Source organism: Morone saxatilis, unplaced genomic scaffold, assembly GCF_004916995.1.
Source record: "Morone saxatilis isolate NCDOM2014 unplaced genomic scaffold, NCSU_SB_2.0 Contig18, whole genome shotgun sequence".
Lineage (NCBI taxonomy): Eukaryota > Metazoa > Chordata > Actinopteri > Moronidae > Morone > Morone saxatilis.
The window spans coordinates 11,130,909-11,149,374 of NW_023339740.1; the positions used below are offsets into that span (position 1 = coordinate 11,130,909).

An 18,466-nucleotide genomic window follows, 5' to 3' on the forward strand; every position below is an offset into this window, starting at 1 on the left:
TATTTTATTTCACGTACTTTACAAAAGATGACAAATATTTACACCAGCAAGGTGAATGCTTTTTGTTGACCTGTATAAAAATCCTGACAGGGATAAAACATGAGAATTGTGCAAACATTATGTTCTCCAATTTCTGGCAAAGGTGAATGTTTGAGTAGTGGTCTGCATGTAAAGTGAGAACTGAATTAGTGTTTATGGAATAGTTCATTATTAGTGGGACAAATCAAAAAGGGTAGCGCACCATTTACTTGACTGCAATTAACTGGATGCACTGAACAATTCATATTAGTGGAAATGCCATTCAGAGTAGTTGAATTATAGAGGAAGAGGGAGTTAAAACTGCATTTTCTTTCTGACTGATGGTGAACTAAGCACTAGCGCTTGTTAAAAGATGTCAAAACAAGGATCTGATTAATAAAACCTATGTGCAATTAAGTATAAAGAAATTAATTACATTTCCACAGGAAGTATTGAATTGAGGTAACGACATGCAGCGTCTGCATGGCTAAAATGAGTAATGACATGAGAACGTGTTTGAACCAGTTATAGTGTTGACTGTGCTACACCATCAAAGCTGAGGTAACAGTATAAACTCCTTTAGTATGCAAATAAAGTAAATTAGTATTAAGCTGCATGTAAACATAGCTACTTAGGTCATCATTACTTCGACAATGGTTTGAACTACATGGTTGCCTTGGCACATTGTCACAAGGTATCTCAATACTGCTGACTGGAACTGATGCATACATGTCTATTAGGTAATAAGGTAATATCCTTCAGATGCAATACACCTATAAAACAGTCTAAAATAATTAGCTTTCAAAAGTTTCAGACAATCTTGAACGTGTCAAAGCTATCTCAACGGCCCTGACTAAAGAAATGCTAAATATGTGTGTGCTACAAGCAGTTATAAGATGCAGTGGGTTCAGGAAAAAAAGGTTAATTCTGTGTGTTGAAGGGAATGTGAGAGTTCGGATGATGACAGAACTCAAGTACGGGGCTGGCAAGGGAGTAGGCCTTACTTAGTTCCTGAGATATCACGAGTCATGGTCCTGTTGGGACGGGGGCTGGCTTGGCTGATCGAAAGTTCCTGAAACCAACTTTTTGGTCTAGTCCCCTGTGTGTCTTCGCACAGGATGAAATTTTCCTGTGGGGTCTGGAATGAACCACTTGTCCCACACATCAGAAAAGGAAGATGTTCTCCCCCACGGCTTATAGTGCCCATTCCAGTGGAGGAGTTTGGCAGCTTTCACAAACTGTGTGGAATAGCGGTTTCCAGCTCCTGTAGTGCCTGAAAAAAAAAAAAAAAAGGTTTTGCCATCGTATGATAATTTGGATTTATGCCATAGTGCATTTGGTGTCAAAAACATTAACATTTACAAATATGTGACCAAATACTTGTAACCTGAAAATGTGCACAGAACAGCTTCCAAAGTCAGTTGCAACTCTGCCACAATTAAAACTGACTGGATGCTTTTCACAACAGAAAAATGACCTCAAAAAGTCTGTTAAAGGAATAGTTCAACATTTGGGAAGTGCTTTATTCACTGTCTTGCCAAAATTGATACCATTTTCAAATACGACTGTTAAATATGAAGTTACGGCCATGAAACAGTTCATCTTAGCTAAGCACAAAGACAGGGAAGAGGGATAAATGCTGAACCATTCCTTTAAAAACTCCTAAAAGCTTCTCAAAATACTCGGGCTGTACGCATGTACATACGCCCAGTATTGTGGATATCACATAAACCTTGCAGAGAAACAATAATTGTTCGGGGTTGTCCACATGTAAACCCTGTTTGACGTAAAACTATTTTAAATGTATCCTATTTCCTATCAGTAACCACTAAGAACTTACCAAGATGCCTGACGTGCCACATGGGGTCGATGGTGGAGTGGCGTTTGTAGAAAACAATGAGGAGTGGGGGGGCGGTGACACTCTCTGCCAGAGTCTTACTGTACAGATCCTCCCTGAGGAAAGCAGCAATACACACAGATTTGTGCCTTCAGTGCGTGAAAGACTGCCCCATATTAACCCATCTTTTCACCAGTGTGAGTAACGTACTGTGTGTTAAGTTCCATCCAGTGCTCCAGCTGCTGGGTGACGTTCTGGTTCCTCCACTCAGTCAGGTTGGCGATGATGACCCCGGGGTTAAAGGAGCACGTGTTGGCCCTCATCCCCAGTTTCTTGATAGCCTCCTTCTTGAAGTCCAGGAAACCTATATAGTTATTCTATTGGAGAAGATTCATTATTTAACCTAGTGCCACCATATTTACAAAGAAACATTCCACATTATGATGTTACTACTGTTTGCCCACCTGATTCCCAGCTCCACGAACAATCCCCTTAGCAGATACTGAATCGCAGTCATCTGAAAAGGCCGCTGCGTGTCCTGGTTTAAAGCCGGTTTCATAAAGCTCCTGAATGTCTCCTGGGATCCAACAGACAAAATCCATTCATTATTACCTTTCACAAAACCTTTTCTCTTGCTCTTATAACATTTTTGAGTTAATTAGTGCAATAGGGCAAGGTAATTCTCTTCTTTTATAGTGGTGTCTTACCTTGTACAATGATATCATCATCCAAATAGATAGCTTTCTCTGCTTCTGGTACGAGTACAGGTAGATAAAACCTGGCAAAAGTCAACTGAAAAACAAACCATTAGAACAAAGTTTGTAAGAGACAAACAGGAAAACAGCAGGATAAATATTTATTCTGGGACAGCGAGAAAACAATAAGTTGCATTACTGGTTTTTCAGCCTCCAGGGTCTGAGGATCTTTCGGTATCTTCCCTTTGAGGAGCTCAGGCTTGAAAATAACTATCTTATATTTGACATTTTTTAGCTTTGTCTTACTAAGCCACGCTCTGTTGGTAAAAAAAAAAATAAAAAAAAAGAGAGAGAAAAGAGTACGTCAAACAATGGTTGCTCACATAAAATACGATTAACATTGCACAAATTCCTCTTAGAGACCTGCATTAATATGCCCAAGGCAAATAAGCACGCACGATGTAGCAACAGACTCCCTTCATTGTCTTACTTTAGGTGATCCACCGTCTCATTCAGAGTCACTATGGTGAAGGCGATATTGGCTTTACTGTTCTGGTAGATGCTGTTCATGGCAGCAACCACAGCACCAAGTCTTTCCTCAACAGCAGTGAGGAGGACAGGGATCTCCTCTCCTTTCCTCACCGCCTGCAGTCTGATGTCTGGAGACAACTCGGATTCAAAGGGAAGAATCATCCCCGCATCTGGATAAAGAACATATTTGGGGTTTGATTCATTGCTTCCATGGTTTCATTTAAATGCACTGGACAACAAGAATTACACAAGATATTCTGAGGGAAAAAGTGTACCCCATATGTAGGTAGAGAGCAGGGGATACACAGTACACTTCCTCTGCACATACCTGGGTTTTCCTTGTGTAAAAAGTCACTGAGGTTGAGGAGATTCCGTTGAACTATGATCAGGAAGGCCACAACCAGCAGCACAAGGATGACCACGTTTACTGAAAGACACAATGGAGAGCTGATAGTAACAATGGCTGAGGGCAACAGTGTCAGCGTGGAAACCGTGGAAAGCCACACATGTGTTGGGAAGTAATGTTACATGTAAAAAGCGCAGGAAGTGTGAGTTTATATTTAATAACTGTTTCCCATTGGCGCTGTACTATCTAGACACAACTCCAGACATACATTCAGTCATGCAAACAGGAAACCGTTTCATCCAAACTCACCTCTCCTCAGTGTCATGACAACAGCCTCATCCGTCCCTCCAGCACGCCTGATAAAAAAATTCAAACAAAAATTCAAACTAGTAAAAATCCTCAAAGTTGATCTGAGTGCCGCCCGGGAGGTATTAGCTGGCTGACTAATGAGGACTGAGGTGAACTGCTGCAGCACCAGTGCGTGGCGACCGCACAAACGCACAACGTCAACTAGCGGCTTTCAACTGCGTGTCCACGTACTTCAATTACAAATATACACAGCGGAGGTGAATTCAGCTCCGACAAGAAACCACACAGGGAAGCAAAAGTAATCCACGCTAGAGCCAAACTGCCAACTCAACATCAACAAGTTTATTATCCGCTATCACAAGCACGTAATGGGTGCTCATGTGTATGCCTGAGTGTAAAAAAAAAAGACATTTGCTTGCTGTTTCACGCATAGAAAAAAGAATTATGAGTTTAATTTTGTCTGTATTTATGTTTTCATGACTGGAAATACAGTGTGAAAAAAAAAAGTATGCTTAAAATTTAATAGCTAAAAGTGCTAAAAAAAAATATTGACCGGCATTCATTTAGGCAGGCAGAGCTTTCCAATAACGCCACAGCAAATGTGTCGACGACTGCAGCACTTCACCCCAGCACTTTACCCAATCCCTACTACGTGTAGATCCGTGAACCTGCGCCGCTAACGCAAGCTGCAACTCTGAGGGTCCTTCACAACACAACGTATGTGTTTGAAACCGGAAGGCTCACTGCTATGGTTCGCATCCGTTCGAGACAAATCTCTTCGGTTTATTGTTGATCGTTTTCAGTGAAAAGATGCTGTCTGTATTCAAGACCATTCCCACGCACATGGTAAGAGATCATTAGCGGCCTGTATAGTAATGCTAGCTATCCATTAACGTTTTATATCAGCGGTTAAATTAAAGTTTCACCGTTAACAGATGCTAGCTGGAGCTTATGATATCCTCCATAACTCCAGTGAAACAAACCAGTGCTGCTGGTCCACTGTAGCTTTCAACGCGGTCGCTTTTAAGTCACCAGCTGTTAGTTCAGTCTGTTATTGCACCAACATTACAGCCAGAGTTGTTTAGCAACGTTAGCTTAGCGTGTTGTTGTAACCGGTTATTGATATTGTTTTTATTTTTATTTTTAAGCTGTTCTAAAGATTAGTATAGCGTTAAACAAATCAGACTACACCCACCATGTTTTTATATTGCCTCTGCCGTCCTTACCTCAGTGTGAACTCGTGTTATTAATGTTGCCTAAATGATGATTTCCCGTCCCTTTGTGTCACAGGATTATAAAGGCCAGAAGTTGGCTGAGCAGATTTTCCAAGGAATAATACTCATCTCAGCGGTAACTAAACATAATACATGCAGAGGAGCAATTTAAAACGTAGCACTAAAATGCCAGATTCATTGATATCATTTGTGTCTTCTTTTCAGGTGATTGGATTCGTGTATGGTCTGATCATTGAACAGTTTGGGTGGACCGTGTACATAGTCTTGGCTGGTTTTGCTGTGTCCTGTGTGGTAAGTTTTTGTTGTCTGCTGTATTTGTTGGGAAGGAACAATATATAAATACGTTGTCCATCCAATATAATTAAATTAGGTGTCTGCAATTGTACCCTTGGCTGTTAACACAAGATAACACCATAAATTAGGACAAAATTATTGCACATGTGGCTGACATTATATAATTTCTTCTGTCTGTCCTTGACTTTAGTTGACCCTGCCTCCATGGCCTATGTTCAGACAGAACCCTCTGTCCTGGCAGCCAACTTTACCAGAGACCAGCGGGGAACCCAGCCAAAAACCTCAGGAAAGTCTCAAGAAGAAGAAGCACAAATAACTCAGAACTGTCCCTGCCTGACTGTTAATACATCCTTTTATATTGGAAATTATTTCAAGTTTTGTCCCACAGTTCACATTTAGTATTTGGGAAGAAATCATTGTTACAGCATCAGTCAATAATGAAATACTTGTGTGTCAAAATAATAAACATCTGATACCGTCTATGTTTCATAAATAGGATGTTTCATTTGTATTTAGAGTTGTTTTTTTTCCTGCTGTATATATATGTTGTTGTTCACAAAGACTAATTCTGCATTTCTTGTTCAGTTCACTGTCAAATGGAAACAATGTAACCAAAAATTACATTTAGGATTTATTAGAAATCATTCAAATGTTAATATCCTCAATGCATTATTCTACATTACATTATTTTGTGTTTAAGAAAATACAACACAGCAGCAGAAGTGAGATCTAGCGTCTTCAAAGATACAGCATATGTTAAGCAATTATTGAAATTACTGCATTATAAATAAACAAATGAGTATCCGCTACAGAAAGTGTAAAGAAGAGTGCTATAACATGACTCGAAACGTTTGCATAGACATCCAGAAAATTACAGGATCCATTACAAATTCTATGGTTGAAGTAAAAAAAAAAAAAAAAAAAACTTTTCACAATTATTTACATAACAAGAGCAGCTGTATTGTGGCAATTTGCATGACAAAACGTGGAAGCATAAATGATGATTTGCATGCAAGCAGGAGGAAAAAAGTTGCAATGCCACACAACTACTGGCTTTCACATTTCTCTTCTCTTTCAAGTTTCCTTTTGTACAAGATGTGTCCAGATGCTTGCCTCTTGTGACCACTTTCTAACAAATGGTGTCATGGAAATGCAAATGTGTATGCTCCCTTGTATACAGCGTTTTCTCTAAACCTGGAAGGCGATATCCTCAAAGAATTTCAGCTGCCTCACCATCACAGCATAAGCTTGGTACTTCTCATCCCCCATCTGGTCTCGAAGGCACAACTGCAGGGAGAAAAAACAACGGACAGGTGAATTAACTGAGTTCTATTGGACTGGTTCAACTTTATAAACTGATTACACTGTACATAGGCACATTAATCTGTTCCAAAGGTATGATATGAAATGAATATCATACAGGTTGATCTAAATGTTCTCCGATTATTTTTAATTAAGAAGTCAGTTTAACTTTATTTACAGTCTCAATGGGTTACCTTTGTATGTGTGTTTACATACTGTATATTAGAACTATATATATGCATTAGAAAACTACTGAGCTATTTCTGTAACGTGTACATCTGGCTTACATCTTTGCAACTTCTATTATACTTCCTGGTGTAGAAGTTCATTCTTTCACTTAAGGGAACCATAATATCCCAAATACCTCGCGTTTGGTGTCATCCTCCTCCTCCATGATTTCCAGGACTCTGTCCAGCAACTTGACCCCCAGGCCCTTCACCACATCTGTCCTCAGGTGTTCTATAGCTCTCCTGATCTTGGCTGGACCAGACGAGGAGCCTTTTGAAGAGACAAGCTGGTTCATTACAGGGAAGCTCCAGAGTGGCAGACTGATGACAATAGAGTTTGCTCAAAGTATCTAACCTATTGGTATTTCACCGAGTGACAGGTTCTCTGCTTCTTCTCGAGCCTTCCCATGAAGCACCAGGGTGTCCCTGTACTTCCTGTTCAGCTTAAATTCTGGCAGTGCAGTAGAGCCAAACCTGCCTTTGTCCGGCTCACTTCCACCATCTCCGATATCCATTCTCAAAGTTTGGGTCATCATGTGAACTAAATCCTGCATGTCGTTGGATTCAGTCTTCCTGCAGATGACCCACAAATCATGGATTATACAGCAAATTTACTAAAGCAATGTGACACTTTCACACAAAGCAGCATGATGACTATATCTTACACAACAGTTGAGGTAAGTTGAACATCATGTTATTTTCTCCTGTGTTGTAGACACTTACTTTTCCCTGCAGTCTCCCTCCGAACGTTCTGTGGAACTTGTGGACGAGTTGCAATCATCTTCATCTGACCTTCGCTCCGGCAGCTTATCCTGCTGTAAAGAAACACATCCCACTGTTGTGACTCAGGTTTAGACAGACAGACAGACTAATGTTTTAATTTCATTATCAGATTAACCTCAAATGGCAAATCTAACCTGTTTTTTGTCACACCAGTAGTTCCTTTTTAACGACTGTACGAAGTACAATTCATTGTCACAGCAATGAGGTGTCAGTACCTTATTGTTGGTCTCAGGGAGAGTGGCTGAAACAGATCTGGTCACTGGGGCATTGTAGTGCTCATCCTTGGTGGAAGTGACATCATAAGATGCCCTTCTTACACCACTAACACCTGTGGAAAGAGCAAAAAGTAATCTCAAGCCTCCTAAAACTTGTGGTTTTAAGTCCAACTCTGATGTTCTGGATTCAGTTAAGAAAGGACTTTAAGTACCTGGTTGGCTCACACTCTCTTGGGACTGCCTCAGTCTTCTTCTTTCTCTGGCAGAAAGAGGACGATCCTGAAAATAAAATTTAGCCAAATTTTTCTGTGATTGATAAACTGCTTCTGCTGATTTCAGCAAGAATAGATCAACATAGTAAAGTCTTTAGCCATGAGCACAAAAAGAACTGAGACAAAAACAATGTTTTTAATGTGTTTTTTTTGTTCCACTTTCAATCTAAATTGTAATTGTACAAACTATAGTCTTAAAGGATTTACACTTACTAAAAAATACTTCATAATTATTAGTGGTTTTAGGACTGCAGAAATTATGAATCAGATTTTACCAACACAAAAAATATGTCAGAAGAAAGAATGGATATAAAATACACGTCTTTACACTAATGAGCTGTATACAGTGGAGGAGCATCGTCACCTGTGGCAGTGGTAATAATCCGTCCTTATAGGACCCAACTGATGTGGAGGTTGCAGCTACACCAGCTTTCTTGCTCTCTGTGCTCCTCCTGCTTCTCTTCCTCCCCTCCACGGCTATGCTCTCAACAGGAGGTGGAGGTAAAGGTCTAGGAGCAGCCACCTTGAACTAACAGAAGTTATATTAAGAAAAACATTTTAAACATAGAAAAAAAAAGATTCATTTAATCAACCTCACTGACTCTCTTTACCTTTTCCTGATCCCCAGGTGTCCGTCTTATGTCCCTCCCTCTGTGCTGCCATGATACAGAAGGTTCTGATGAAAAGTACAGGGGTGTTTGGCATACAGTGGTCACACCCGGATTACTGGCTGGTGAGGGAGATTCCTCCTGAAGGGGGTCCTAAACACACACAATACAAGAGTAACTTCCAGCTCTTTGGACCATTGGATGTAGGCAGCGCTACACAGTCAGCTTATGGAAGAATGAGTACAAGAATTACTCACCAATGTTGGAGGGAACGGCTCTAACAGCTTTTCAGTAGATTCTAGGTTTTCCTACAAATACATTAATTAACACACATTAACAAATACTTCATACGAAAACAAGAGAAAATCTACTCTACATCTAAGAGCACTTACTTGGATGTCTGAGGTATGGTATTGCGTCGGAGCTCCCTTGAGAAGGGTACCAGTGTCATTTTTATTGTCTATATTCACTTCCACAACAGCTCCGATATTTTCTATACTGGATTCGTGTGCAGGGAGAGAAAAAGCCTCTTTCTCCACTTTGAGCACTGGGTTCTGCATTTCAGCCTCTTTAAGTAACTCCATGGTATCATCCTTATCATCCACATCTGACATCTGTTTCTCCCCACAGACAGAAAATGTATCCCCAGGGCTCGGCCTGGTCTGTGGACGATTGTCTAACAGTCCATTAGGTGCCTTCCTCTCGTCACCTCCCCCAGTACCAACACCTGATACAGACTTCTTCAGAGGGGGGTTAACGGGGGAAGGAGGGGGAGAAGGATCTGGTTTCCCTCGTCCCTTTCTGTCTTTGTACACAAGTTCATTACCTGCTCGGTGGTGCGACACAACTGACTGGGGCCCCTGCACCTGTCTCCTCATCGGTTCCTCGTCCTCCTGTGGTTGGATATCAATATTAATGTTGCTAATGGTTGCCAGGGATACAATGCTGGCTTTGAGAGAATCAGGTGAGGAGGGTTTGGGTGGCAGAGGTGTTTGGACTGGAGTGCAGTCAGCGAGGCCGTTCCGAACTTTATGTTGCTGTGATTTCTCTTCTTTCTGAGGATGAACAAAAATAAACCATAATAAACACTGACGCCTGCCTGACGTTAGAACTGTGTACAGCTTTAATTGTATAGTAATCAGAGCAATCCACTGCACTGGTTTTGAATCTTACTACTTTGATGACCAGGACAAATCTACACACACATACTGAGAATAAATATACAGTAATGGAACTTATTAAGGATTGGTTATGGCAATTTGGAAATCCTGGATGTAATGTTATGTATGTTTTCAATCTAAAGATAAAGCTACAAGAACATCACACATTTTTTGTTGATTCTGTGTCAAAATAAAAGACTTTGAAAGGTATTTGCTCAATGCTACTTTAACAACACTAACGCTTGCCGGCTTTACTTTACCAAAGTGAAAAGTGAACCAGTAATTTTTACCAGAGAAACAATAGCCCTCCCCCCAATGGGTTTTGCCAATCACAACAGCCATGTGCATGATGTCATATCCAAGCAGCAAACAGATATTTCCACTGGGGACATTAGGAGAGGATTTTATTTCAACAACTAGCATGACAGAGTAAAAGAGAGAGCAGTAAAAGACATGAAACTTGATTCTAGAGTATAACAGAAAACAACTGTATGTTACTATTAGTCTATTATAATATATAATGTAAGAAATATAAGTGACAACACAGTAATCTAATACTGAGTCATAAGTTACTGTGGCAAATAGTAAAATATTATAGCAGAGTTTTCTGTGTTAAACCAGACTTGCTCCAGTCACTCACCAGTTTCACCCTGACTAGAGGTTCATGCTGGGGACTTTTCTCAGGTTTTGGTTGAGACGACACAGACGATGCGCTGTTGGCCCTAGAATCACCACTGCCACCGACAGCTTTCTTTCTTGACTTGGCAGTTTTTCTGGTCAGAACCAAAACAAACATAGCACCAGTCACAAATATTCCAATATAACTATACAGAGAGAAATTAATGACAGGAAAAGACAAGCAAAAAAGCATTCGGTTAGGTTTTAAAAATTCAGACATAACAGCGAGGCCACCTACTCTTTAGTGGCCTCCAGGAACATGGCAATTTGCCGTTTGATGTACGGCTGCCGGAGGATGAGTTTGACATCAGGCCTGTCGTCAGGTCTCTTACACAGCATGCTCTTGATCAGCTCTCCCAGCTGGGGATCATATCTACTGGGCATCTGAGGCAGCTAATGAGAAAATCAGAGAAACATGTTATAAATCATTGTGAAACTATTTTGCGATCCATTATATTTCTAGATTATTAGGGTTTCAGAAATATAACATACTGTATGAACTAGAAGAGAATCGATTATTAAATCACTGATCAAGATGGTTAAAGTTACCAATTAACACCCACAGCTTTTTTATTTTTGGCTACTTTGGAAAGGACGAGACTATTCCCAACTTCAGTCTGTTCAAGATATTTCCCTGAACACTTCTGACACTCTTAGGAAATGACAAACAGATCAGTAACTCAATTATATATCTATATCTGTTTGCAAACAGATTATTTCTGTCACCTGGAAAAGCATAAATACTTGAGAGAAAAAAAAGGCATGAGAAAATATCTAATAAAACATATATAAACAGATGAAACCCACCTTTCCTTGTACTATGCGATAGACCAGGGAGTTCATGTCCTTGGCATTGAACGCATGTTTCAGCGTGGACATTTCATACACACAGCAACCCAGGGCCCATACGTCTGACTAGAAAAAAAAATATCCATTTGTATGGAGTATGACCGTTCACAAAGAAAAAAAAAACAACAACAGCAATCAGATTACCTTGTGGTTATAGGGTTTATTAGAGAAAAGCTCTGGACTCATATAGTAAGGGGTCCCTATGAGGGTGCTGGCCATGTCATTCTGGTTTTCCAGTACTCGGGCGATGCCAAGGTCCCCAACTTTGATGATGTTGGTCTTTGTCAGGAAGATGTTCTGTGTTTTAAGGTCCCGGTGAAGAATGTTCCTTTCATGCAGGTACTGCAAAGCAAAATGACAAAATGACAAAAGTGTCTTCAGAGGTCCTGTAATTGTTTAAAGAAAATAAATTATATCTGATCCTCACAACATACCTGGAGGGCCATGGCTATCTGAACAAACCACTCCACCACCTGCCTCTCAGGTAACAGTTCGCCCTTTTGCTGTTTGAGCCGATGATAAAGGTCACCGCCTTCACAGAAACCCATCGCAATGTACAGCTGGCAGTCGTCTCCCTCCCAAGACTCCCTGTATGTCACAATGTTAGGATGTCGCAGCTCGGAGAGAAGCTGCGCCTCCTGCTCAGCAGCACGCCGTTCCCGCTTGGTGGAGGTGGTTAAATTCAGCTTCTTAATAACATACTGGGGGAGAAAACAGACAAATTGGAAATTAAGGAAAACGTGTCTTTCTACAACAATGAACATGAACAAATTCAGAAATCAAAGCGCTAGGAAACTGACACATAACCATAAGCTGAAGAACTGAAGCATTTTCAACCAGTTTAGTTCACATTTACATAACTTCATCATTTTAGCTCAATCTAATGACTGATGTAGAGCAGGGATTCACAAATCTTGTCAATGTTGGTGATCCACACATGAATCCTAACTTTTTAAGCCGTGAAACACTGACACAGGAGCTCTGCACCTGAAATTAGTTAGCCACCATGATGTTCAGTAGTATTAATTAATATTATTAATAAAACAATTCCTTAAGGTTCAGTAGCTTCAATTAAAGTGTCCCTCAAGGGTCACCGTTGAGACAGGAAACAAGTTTTATCAAATGTCAAACTTGTGTTATTGTCCTGTAAATAACAACATACATTATGTTTACTAACATATGACTTTATGTCGCTATGCCTTACAGCGCACTGGGTGTGTTCACGTTATTATGTTAGCTGTATATAACTTTATATATCAAATATATGAAACATAATGTAAAACAGCGTCTGTGAGGTTTTAGCCGACTTCAGCTAACTGTAAGCTAAAACCTGAGCGGGTCTTTGAGGCGTCCAGACACAAATGTCACTACATCTGTTAACGCTTTAAGTTGTTTATTTGATCTCTTTTGGGCTGTACTGAACTCCACACACACATTTTGCGTTTCTCACCTGTTTTCGGTCTGCTCTGTGTTTCACCAAGTTCACCTCCCCATAGCTCCCTCTCCCGACGACCCTGATGAAAATATAATTATTCATCATTCTTCAAAACGCTTCATACCGCGACCTCGCACGCTTCTCAAACATTACACGACACATCCAGCGACCATTAGGTTTTTATTCCGGCCCATAGTCCGGCTGCAGAGTCACAGAGAAACACATGGAGTCTGTGTGGGGAAACTTCGCAGTAGTTAGTTAGTTAGCTCAGTGGCAGCGACGAGATTTTGAAACGCAGGAAATCAGCAGCAGCCGATAGTTTTTCGTCACTAGGCAACTGGCAGCTCACTGCCGACGACGGAGAGAGAGGGTCCGCCTGCTCCGAGACACCGCTCCGTCTGCAGCACAGCGCCACCCTGCGTCCACATGGCGCACTGCAGCAGCTTTAGCACAGGGGAGGTTGGAAGCAGCCGCTGTAAATGCTCAGCTTATGTTGTTTATTTACAGGTGTAGCAGCTTAAATTGGTAGTGCACCAATGTGAGATGGGGGAGGGGTGTATCAGTAACACAGGTGTAATGAGACATTTGCTCCATTTCATTTCACCAGCACACACAATAGCACTCTACTATGAGTTGCACAGATACTCTTTCTGCCATAAAAAAAGTCACAATAAATATTGACTAAGATTAAGATAAGATGTACCTTTATTAAACCCCTGTAGGAGAAATTCACACAGCAGCATAGGGGAATGTAGTGCAAAGAGTACAGTGTACAAGTACAATAAGATCACTAAAATAAGAATATTACAAAATATAATAGAAAATATGAAACTGTAAATAAAAATATATACACTATATGCAATATATGCAATGTGGAGTACAATAATGCGCAAAATATTTTACCACCACGCACTCAATCGTGTATAAGTTCCTGAAATAATGTTATAATAGTACAGAACAATTATGATGTTACTTAAACGTTAAATATTTTAACGTTTTGATCAAAATGACCATAAAAAGTTGATGCACCACACCCATGGCTCCGTCTTTAGTACTACACTTGGTTTAATTTCAGTCAGATCTTTTCTGTACACTTGCCATGAACTTGGGGCCCTGCAATCCACTAGATGGAGCACTAGACCACCACAAGCTGAGACCGCACATCTCCCCAAGTGGAGCGCACCGGGTTGGGTGAATGGACATGGAGAAATTAGCTGTGTGGGTTTCATACTGGGGTTTATTTTGGAGCGTCGTCCTAAATGAATTAGTTCAATTGGGTTCATGTGGGGTTTGTTCTGTTTCCAATAAAGGTAAGACCCATAAAACACGGATAACTAAGACAAAAATGCAGATTGAATTGAGCACATGGACACGCCAAAACAAACAGATGCGATAGAGGAATTAAATCTATTTAAAGAACAAAGAATACAAGTGAAATAACATGCAATACAGACAGTGTGTTGTGTAAGAAACTGAAGCAGCAGGTTTTAGCAGGAAGTCAAGAAAACACTCTCAGGGTTAGATCTAGTTTGCTATTCCTACCAGCCTTACTGTATCAGGCTGACATTAGTGATGACTACTATTGTTTCTCTGTTTGTGCATGTTACCACTGGATCAAATCTAGATGTTACATTAGTGATTATGTATTATTAGGTCCAGATGTTTACTAATTACATGTTTACTATTCATTCTATAGTTTTAATTTGCACTATTTATATTTGTTTACAATAAGAAACACTTTCTTGACTTATATTAGACATTGTATGCTGTTGCACATTATTGCTTTTTATATATAAATAGGCTACACATATTTTTCACCTACTTGAACGTGCATAACAGTTCTGTGTTGAGCCTACTTTTATCTCGTTTTTAGCCGTATGCTTATCTCTGTCTATCTTCTTCCTGTACAATGTTCTTGAAGATGAGTCGGAGCAATATAAAACAAGAGTCGGTTTCCTTGTATGTGTACACGTGGCCGATAAAGCTGAGACAGTAGGCGGCATTGATCACAGTCACCGTCAAACCCGCACACCTACACCAACTCAACTACAGGCACCGCGTACCCCACGGGGGTTTACGGGTGGAGAGAGAGGTGACCAATCCCGAGGCAGAACTGTTTACCTGTGCGGCCGCAGCTCGGGCGCTGATTGGTCCGCTGGCGTCCTGCCCCGAGGTGACGTCAGGAGGAGCGCTGCTGGTGAGGTTGCCAAGTACGGACTCCGCGTGAGAGCGCGCCGAGTTGGAGAGACAGACGGACACAGGACACGGCTGCTGGACCTTATTGACTGTTGCATTTCAGGTAGGAACAACAGCTGCCTCGCTGCCATGGCGCCAACTTTTAATTCTGACTCTTCCACAGAGGACAGGGAGGTTGTTGTTGGAGCCGGGGGGGGTTTCTGGCTGAGAGAGGGGGTTTGACAGCTCGTTTTCAAGCAGCGTTTATCAGTGAGTAACGTTAGCTAACCTCACCTGGCGTTTACACTCACTCCATGGTTATGGGGATTTTTTTTTTTATCATATGAGGAACTTTTGGAGGGAGATTCACTGACTTTTAAACTGCATTCAGCTTTACTAACGTTACATTGGAGTGAGGCAGCTGAAGTGAACAGCAGCCGTCAGTTATGCAGACGTCCTCTCATTCACATCAACAGGAGCTCTGTGTAACTGAAGCTGCAGTTTCGAAGATCAGATACTGACATGGAATATGGGAGGGACTGATACTCGTCTTCTTCCATACCAGTATAACTAGATTGCTCCCTGAATTAGCCTAATGCAATGTAATAAATGAAGTTTATACAGCATGGTCCGACCATCTAGAAATAACTATGTCTTGAAAGACCCCTTTTATTATTCAGCTCTACAGCGGAACTGGTGCGAAGGTATGGATGTGTGATTTTCCACTGTTTGAGTATTTTTAGTTTTTACCCATTCCCTCATTTCTCCTTCCCCTTTTTTCTGTTTATCTTCCCCTTTCTCTCTCTCTCTCAACTCTCTCTTACACACACACACACACCTCCTCATCTCTTCTGTCTATGGGATCTTGTAAAGAGAAGTCTGCTTATCAATTAATAAGCCCACTTTGAGAGGAAATTTGTTGTGCGTCAGTGACACCAGCTGACCAATCAGCTCGCTGTTAGTAAACCTCTCAGTCAGCCAACGGATGCATGCATGGGGTTGATGGGTAGGGGGGCACATGCAGTTTTGGAGGGGCACCATGGCAAGCAGTTGATACCTTATTTTGATGGTGTGGGTTAGTTTTCTGATTCGTATAATAGTTCACCTAGTTCAGGCAAGTTACAGGGAACCCCAAACTGCCTCGTCACTGCTCTCTCTGTGCTCATGCTTTTAAACGTGCTGCTCTTGGCACGCAGGAAGAAGCCCACAACTGCATCAGTTCAACCGTTTGACCCGATGAATCGTTTTTATCTGTTGTGCTAAATAGGTGAATAGAGTTTTGTTGTGCTGGCTCCAGCTTCATTTGAGCTGCCTTTCGCCCCGGTCGATGTGCATCTCTCCACTTGTCTGCAAATTCCCGAGACACCCCAGATTTCCAAAGAGACAATAAAGCCGTTGAGGTAAACAATAACACATGTTGGGAGTTGCAATAAGGGTTACTGTCATTCAAAAATGCATGATACTGTAGGAAATGTGATCCAAAACCAGGGCGGCTGGACTTTATAAAGACTCCTCCGCTTTGGTCTTCAGGTCAGATTTCAGATTTATGCTCTGAAAGCTTTAAAAGATCAGAGATATAGCAATGCACCCGAAAAGAAGTAGTACAATCAAATCACTTGGAAAATGGTTAGTGGAGCATGTTTTAACATGAGTGCAGTCCGTTGGCAGGAGTTGAGTCTTTGTTCTTAACTTGGCAGAAGAATTCCTCAGTTTGGAGCCTTGCCATTAATTGTCTGCTGAGATTTGATATAATAGTAGTAAAATCAATAGTTTTCAGCATTTAAAGACAAAAGAGAATCAACTTGTTTATGTGTTTTTGTAGAGAGACTAGCCACCCAGTTCAGAGTAAACAAGTGGATTTGTCCTGAGATGTGTTTAAGAGTTCAGTTTGGCTAAAATATTTGTTAAACTTCATATCTTAATGTACGTTTGTTTCTTTGTATGTTTGATTCTGTGTGCATGCATGTGTATGTGTGTGTGTGTGTCAGTGCTGCACCATTGCAAATTAAGTTTCACTTCAAACAACACGCTCTAACCACGTCATTTCGTCACATTTAACAGTGGTTGCGTGTATGTGTGTGTGTTTCTTCTGTCCACTGCACATCACAGGAATGGGAAACCAGTGAGTACAGCGACTCTCTTCTGTGTAAACCTTAAACAAGGGTGAATGCTGCATGTCACAAACCGCTCAGGGAGTTGTGTTTATGGTATTGTGCGTCTCCCTATCTCAAGCCTCTTCAATCCTGTTGCTTCTTGGGTTTTTTGAGCAGCTTATCTTCACCCACTGGCCAAAAGTCATGTCATCAGTGGACATGGAGGGGCTGTTTTGGCCTTCTACATGCTCCTACGATACCTGCATGTGTCTCTCTCCTCTACTCTCCCACGTTTTTGTTAATAAACTTGCCCCCATCTACCCCTGCGTGTCTTGAACTTGAACCTTGTTCTGCTGTTTATAGCATTTGCCTGTTTGAAAAACAGACCCCCCTTGCTCAACTTTGTCCTCAAAGCTCCAACTGCTTGAAATGTGTTATTTAAAGTGTTATGTGAAGCTGCCTCATGTGAAACATATCCAGATGTTTGTGTTATGAAGGAGATTTAGGTTCATGTTGGTATTTTCTGGGTACACAGTTAGTTACTACCGTTAGATTTCTAAAATGAACACAACCTGTGACAAGCAAGCGTTGATGCATTCATAGATTTTAAATGACTTTGATGTTTAAATGAATGTTCAATATCACCCATTCTCAGTGCATGAATTAACATGAATCTCCATGAATCTCCATATGAGCAAGGTGCGATGCTACAAACAAGCAGTATGTGAGAGGTGTTTTCACTCTTTCTTTGGCTTCAGTGTGCTTGAAACGGTCTAGTGCTGTTGCAGTCCATTTAAACAGGACAATGATGCCCTGCCTAAATAATTAATAAAATATATAAATAATTAAAAATAATATTTAGATTTTTAATTAATCCTTCTTGATACATCTTTTCAGTGTATCTCTGAAATGGCCAAACTGCTGACAAGTCTCACAGTTTACCAGAGCCTAAAATAATCTCTGAAAATAGACTTTACAGTTAGTTTGAAGAAAAAAAAAACCTCCCTCTGTAGATAAAAATGGCTCATTCTAAGGAAACAAACACAGTTGTTATTTTCAGGTGATCAAACACTAATGAAAACATACTTATTAATATTATATTCTGTTTATGCCAGATCCTCTTAAATGTTACACACTAGACCTTCGTGGAAGGTGGAAATCATATATATCATATTTGTACTTAATTAATAGGCTAATTAATCACTGAATATTTCTGTATTGACCAGCTAATCAGTTAGTTTCAGTAGTACATACTCAATATCTTTTCCTCCCAAGCAGACATAAGAAAGCCTAAAGGATCTCAACATGAGAAAATACAAAGATCACCTGATTCTTCCTGAACATTGGAGAAAAAAATATCATGCTTGGTAATGGATCCTCAAATTCCAGACAGAGAGAGAGACT

At 40.7% G+C, this 18,466-nt stretch overlaps 4 protein-coding genes across 5 annotated transcripts in view; 2 read left to right on the top strand and 2 right to left on the bottom strand.

Moving 5' to 3' along the window:
* Positions 1–6: 6 nt before the first annotated feature.
* glt8d1 (glycosyltransferase 8 domain containing 1) lies at positions 7–4,108 on the bottom strand. Its single transcript, XM_035662181.1, has 9 exons — positions 3,737–4,108; positions 3,410–3,508; positions 3,041–3,251; positions 2,750–2,867; positions 2,563–2,647; positions 2,320–2,432; positions 2,066–2,232; positions 1,859–1,971; positions 7–1,291 (listed from the first exon to the last, which is right to left on the bottom strand). Exons 1-9 carry the CDS (start codon positions 3,750–3,752, stop codon positions 1,110–1,112), a joined length of 1,104 nt encoding a protein of 367 aa, XP_035518074.1. The 5' UTR covers positions 3,753–4,108; the 3' UTR covers positions 7–1,109.
* Positions 4,109–4,420: 312 nt separating this feature from the next.
* Positions 4,421–5,758, top strand: spcs1 (signal peptidase complex subunit 1). The gene is made up of 4 exons (XM_035662182.1): positions 4,421–4,582; positions 5,027–5,086; positions 5,176–5,262; positions 5,456–5,758. Exons 1-4 carry the CDS (start codon positions 4,547–4,549, stop codon positions 5,579–5,581), a joined length of 309 nt encoding a protein of 102 aa, XP_035518075.1. The 5' UTR covers positions 4,421–4,546; the 3' UTR covers positions 5,582–5,758.
* Positions 5,759–5,894: 136 nt separating this feature from the next.
* nek4 (NIMA-related kinase 4) lies at positions 5,895–13,132 on the bottom strand. The gene is made up of 16 exons (XM_035662179.1): positions 12,810–13,132; positions 11,794–12,060; positions 11,504–11,701; positions 11,318–11,425; positions 10,749–10,903; positions 10,473–10,605; positions 9,065–9,727; positions 8,930–8,980; positions 8,676–8,825; positions 8,429–8,593; positions 8,005–8,071; positions 7,793–7,905; positions 7,518–7,609; positions 7,150–7,367; positions 6,932–7,065; positions 5,895–6,552 (listed from the first exon to the last, which is right to left on the bottom strand). Exons 1-16 carry the CDS (start codon positions 12,897–12,899, stop codon positions 6,454–6,456), a joined length of 2,703 nt encoding a protein of 900 aa, XP_035518072.1. The 5' UTR covers positions 12,900–13,132; the 3' UTR covers positions 5,895–6,453.
* A 1,829-nt stretch (positions 13,133–14,961) lies between these two features.
* Positions 14,962–18,466, top strand: part of camk1b (calcium/calmodulin-dependent protein kinase Ib) — a 32,155-nt gene continuing 28,650 nt past the window's right edge. For both annotated transcript variants that reach the window (XM_035662381.1, XM_035662382.1), the window contains exon 1: positions 14,962–15,093. The gene's annotated coding sequence lies outside the window, so the exon portion shown is untranslated. The remainder of the gene's footprint in view (positions 15,094–18,466) is intronic.